This window comes from Fukomys damarensis, unplaced genomic scaffold, assembly GCF_012274545.1.
Source record: "Fukomys damarensis isolate Sample0158 unplaced genomic scaffold, DMR_v1.0_HiC HiC_scaffold_33, whole genome shotgun sequence".
In the NCBI taxonomy this organism is placed as follows: domain Eukaryota; kingdom Metazoa; phylum Chordata; class Mammalia; order Rodentia; family Bathyergidae; genus Fukomys; species Fukomys damarensis.
In genome coordinates, this window is record NW_022900945.1 from 52,981,776 (window position 1) to 52,986,810 (window position 5,035).

Sequence of the window (5,035 nt, forward strand, 5' to 3'; positions counted from 1 at the left end):
TCCGGCTCCCGGACCCAGAGCCGAGCTCGCCGGGCTCTGAAAGTGCGGGAAGAGTTAAAGCAGGGAACTGGCGGGAGAAATGGGCTGAAATTCCTGCCAGGTCAGTCAGGTTAGGCACCAAGAACTTCGGGTCGGGATCCGACCTCAGGGAAGCCCCCCGAAGTCTGAGCCGGAGGCGTCGGGAGAGGGGTGGAACGGAGGCGGACGGACGGACGGCTCCAGCTTCGGCCCCGGGAACAGAGCGGGCCGGTGCCTCCCGCCCGCCGCACCTCCAGGGGCGGACCTGCATCGGGACCCTCTGCTGTCGTCCCCAGATCCAGACTCGGATTGCTAACGAAAAGTACCTAAGGGCCCACAAGGAAGTGGAGTTGCTCCTCAGTGGCTTCTTCAGGTAGGTGCTTTTCAGACTGGCCTTGGACAGCTGGTGGGGTTTTATCAAATCTTGCTGGGGTAGGTGAATTGAGTGTCCATTCTTTAAACGCCCCCGTTGCTTCTGACTTAAAAATTAGAACAAATCCTAAAATCAAATTTTTCTAACACTTAGATTTGTGGTGCTGAGATTTTCTTAAATCATCTCTTAGAGGTCTCCTTCGGTTATATCTAAATTCTTTATTCTTTCTGTGTGTGTGTGTGTGTGTGTGTGTGGCACTGGGAATTGAACTTAGGGCCTTCGTAATGAGCTACATCCTCAGCGCTTTATTTGCTTTTTGAGAGATGGGTCTTGCTATATAGTTCAGGGTGATCTTGAACTCACTATATAGCCCAGCCTGGCTTTGAACTCCCAGCTATCCTCCTGCCTCAGCCTCCCAGAGCTGGAACTACAGGCATGTGCCACTATGTCCGGCTCCTTTTTTATTTTGAAACAGGTTCTTGCTAAATTGCTGACTTGCCCAGGCTGGACTTGAACATGCAATCCTCCTGTTGTAGCCTCCCAGAAGGCTCAAATTACAGATGTGTGCCACCACATGTGGCCTCTAAAGTCTTCAAATATTAATATTCATTCACTTTAATGGTGAAGGTAAGTAAATATGCATTACCCTTGGAAGAGGGAATTTGGCTTTGAGAAACCCCACAAGCGGCTACTGGATATAGAGCATTATTCCCAACCAGAGGAGCTAGACAACATCACTAGTAGGGTTTTACAACATAAAATTAAGAGCCAGGTGTGGTGGTGCAAGCCTGTAAGCCTAGTACTCAGGAGGCTGAGGCAGGAGGGTCGCAAGGAGGCCAGCTTGGGCTACATGCTGAGACCCTTTCTCAATAAATAAATAAATGAATTCAGATATCTCCCCCTTCCCTACCTGAGAACATTGTTGTAGAAAAACTCCAAGGGTTGATAGCTGCTTATTTCTTCGGCAAGAGAAGACTGTTTTCCTTCTCCACACTGCATTTCAGCCTGGCATTTGCTTGACTGGAAACATCTACTGCAGTGAAAGTCAGAGAACTGAAGAAAGAAAAAAAATGGAGCAGCAGTAGATGAAAACAACAGAGTGGCCTCAAATGCTGTTTGGCTATAGTCAAACCAGCAAGGTTTAAATGATCATAACGGCGTCTGTTTCTGGGCACCGAACTGTTTCTCTAGCCCAGCCACCATCACATCGCGTTGTAACTGCCTCTGTCTTCCGGCCGTCACTGGTCAGTGCTCCAAGCTGCTTGTCGTGTGTGTGTCAAATCCACAAAAGACAAACTTGTGCAGGGTGTGCCGGTGCACACCTGTAGTCCCGGGGTCAAGAGTCCCAGGCCAGCCTGGGCTACCTAGCAAGACAGAACAAATCAGACAAACAAAATTACCCTTGCGTTTTACAAGTGTGCCACTCTCAGAGAAGCTAAGTACTTTCCTCGCGTTGCTGAGCGGCTTACCAGACCCCTGGCTCTTCCGCTGTATTGTGCTGTAAGCACCGGCGCTTATAGCGAGGGGCCGCTCTCCTGGGTCTAATGGAAACCAGGCCTCAGTAGCTTGGTGGTATCTGGGGCTGGCCTCTAACTCACCACAATCTTCCTGCCTCAGCCTCCAGTGCTGGGATTACAGCTGTGTGCCACTCTGCCTGGCTTTATTTGCTGTCTTTATGAACTTGGGCAAATGATTAACCTTTTGGAGACTGGGTTTCTTCATGTGTAAAATGAGGACACCGTAACTGCCATTTCACAAAGATGCCATAAAGTGAGAATATTTGTGAGTATATTTCACGAGCCATAAAGCTTGAGGGGATGTAAGACATTTTCAGCACCCTGGGACTCGGGTTGTTATCACGGCGCAGGGCCAATGACCATCTGCAGTCATCTTTTCAGCTTTATCCCCTCCCCTCCGCCTTGGGAGCTCATGGCCTCACAGCATTGTGGAGTTGCCCGTCTCACTACACACAAGCCCCTGAGGATCGTGCAGTGTGCTCTGCGGGTCAGCTTTCTGCCCCGAGCTTGATCTTGGCTCTGTGAGAGTTGGCGTGGTGGCGCACACCTGTAACCCCATCACTCAGAGAGGCTGAGGCAGGAGGGTTGTACATTTGAGCCCAGACCAGGCAATTTAGTGAGAAACAAAAAGTCTGGAGGTGTAGCTCAGGGCAAAGGCCCTGGATTCAAGCCCCAAGACTGCAAAATAATACAGTAATACTGATAAGAGCTTTTGGAATGGAGCACTTCACTGGGTGAAGTGCAGCTCCTTTGTGAAAAGAGCAACAGCCTAGGCTTATTGCCATTCAGAATGTTTTGCTCCTTGCCTTAGATTGTTTTGTTTTGTTTTGTTTTTTTGAGACAGGGTCTCACTATGTACTTGTGACTGACCTGGAACTCTCTGTGTAGCCCAGACTGGTCGCGAACTCACAGTGATCCTCCTGCCTCAGCCTCCCGAGTGCTGGGACTACAGGCGTGCACCACCGTGCCCGGCTTCCTTGCCTTAGATCTTGAGTTGAAGAAAAATTATGAAGTGTCTTTATCCAAGGTCCCCTGGGTTACTGTGTCACATGTCAGTCTGCAAGCAGCGGCGGCCACACCTGCCTTACAGCCCACTTCCCCTCCAACCCTGTCCCTTCATGTTTTCCAGAGAGATGTTCCTGAAGAGACCGGACAGCGTCCTAGAGTTTGCTGCAGGTGAGCGTGCCAGCATCCATGCGGGATGTGGCCCAGCTGTGCCCAGGTGTGGTTGGTGGTGCAGTGCACAGCAGCCAGTGTTCCCGACGCCTGGTCTGCGGCCCGCCTTCACCTGTGGACCCCCGAGGGCACTGTTTCAGGCTACGCTGTCGATTCCTCAAAACGAGGCCAGATAGGAAACGAGGCAGAATTTCCTCTGGAAAGGATTAAGAACTCGGAGAATCCAAAAGGAACGAAAGGAACATGCTGGGGGCCCTTTTGCTGGGAATCTTACAGTGGTTCTGCGCCTGGCTGTACATTAGAATCACCTGGGGAGCTTTTAAAAAATTCCGATGCTCAGGCCCCACCCCTAGAGATTTATACTTAATTAGTCTGGGTTGGGCCCATCCGTAGTTTTAAAAGCTCCCCAGGTGATTCTGCCTGTCTCGGATGCCCAGGAGGGCTTAAGGTCAACAGTATTTAGAGGGAAGGTGCCCGGCTAGCTGATTTCTTGGGTGCAGTGAACTCTGAGAGCGATTTGCCTCCTCAAACTGCTCCTAGCAGAATCTAAGTCTGTCTTTGCTGCCACAGCAGATGCTGCCTGTGACTCACACACTGCCAGTGGTATAAAAACCCTCTCCCTTCGTCATCCTGCAGAGCCTGGCTCTCCTCCGGAGGCTCTCAGAGAGGGCTACATGGTACTTCAGAGGCAGGAGCTGGCAGGCCAAGTGGAGACAAAAATAATAGTTGGCATTTATTTGGGCCCCGAAATGGGCCCAGAACAGAAAACCCAGAGAATCCCTGAGCCCCTGACAATTTCCTGTGTGTCAGCAAACAGCCAGCAAAGGCCCAGAGCGGTGGGGGGGGGGTGCCCTGTCGGCCCTTCCAGAGACTGTTAGCTCCTGCATCCTGAGCCACGCTTGGGGCCACGTGACCGTGAAAGCCAGCGTCCGCAGCCATCCTCAGACCAAGCCCTCCTCACTTTTTAGCAGAGTAAGCTGTCTCCCTCTCAGTTTTCCCCCCTTGAGTATAGATGATTTCTTCTTTTTGATTTTTATCCCAGACTATTTCACGGATCCAAGACTTCCCAACAAGATTCACATGCAGCTAATTAAAGACAAGAAAGTGACTTAATCAGCTGTTGGGAGAGACCAGACGGAACCCAGCCTTGGGTGGGTGTTAACTTCGCTTACACATGGCATGGCTTCACTCCTGCGAAAAGAAGTACCGGCTTATGGGTCCGGGTGTGAAAAAAAGCAAGTGGAGAAGCCAAGAAGTTTCATGGAAGCCTTTAGTTCTCCTGACACTGTTTTGGGGATTAGGGACTGAAGGGAGGCTCAGACACTGTCTGGTGACTTGGACTGGGAGAAACGGAAGCAGAATGGTGGCGGCAGGGAATGGCGGGTGGATGCTCTGCCTTTCCCGGGACCCTCCGGTGCGGCTGCAGCCGTTTCCTGGGTGCATCTTGGGTAGCAGAGTTCCGGTCCCCTCACCTCTGAACCAGGCCATGATGCACCCCGCGCCGTGGGGTGGGGGAGCTTCCTGAAACCATTTTGAAGGCTGGGATTTTTTTTTTTTTTTAATGCAAGGGGGAAAAGGCCACTCTCCTAATTTAGCGGATCTGTTTCTGTTTTGCAGGGTCATCTGGAAGCAGGAGAGCCCAGGCTGCCCTGGGGTCTGTCTGCTGCGACAGGCTTTGGGAGAGCCTCATTAAAACCAGACCTTCCCGCTCTCCTTGCCTTGTCTCACTGAGCAGGAGGAGGGCACCAGCCTGTGTGTCCTCCCGGGTGGCCAGAGGCCCGGGTGGGCGCCGCTCCCAGATCCAGGACTGGCAGGAGGTGGTGGGGTGCCTGCCCGAGGGCCACGGCCCATCCGCACCTCAAGTGTCACTTTTATTCCACAGATGACTGATGGGCGGGGAGGTCGCACAACACCGGGAAAGGCCATCTCAGGGCGACCCGGAGCCGGTGGA

The 5,035-nt window shown here is 52.1% G+C and overlaps 1 protein-coding gene across 1 annotated transcript in view; it reads left to right on the forward strand.

Annotated features, from left to right (window-relative positions):
* Riiad1 (regulatory subunit of type II PKA R-subunit domain containing 1) overlaps positions 1–5,035 on the forward strand; it is a 7,906-nt gene extending 2,871 nt beyond the window's left edge. The window contains exons 2-5 of the mRNA XM_010616549.3: positions 19–391; positions 3,038–3,084; positions 4,127–4,235; positions 4,702–5,035. Coding sequence (XP_010614851.1) covers positions 19–391; positions 3,038–3,084; positions 4,127–4,197 — 491 coding nt within the window. The 3' untranslated portion in view covers positions 4,198–4,235; positions 4,702–5,035. The remainder of the gene's footprint in view (positions 1–18; positions 392–3,037; positions 3,085–4,126; positions 4,236–4,701) is intronic.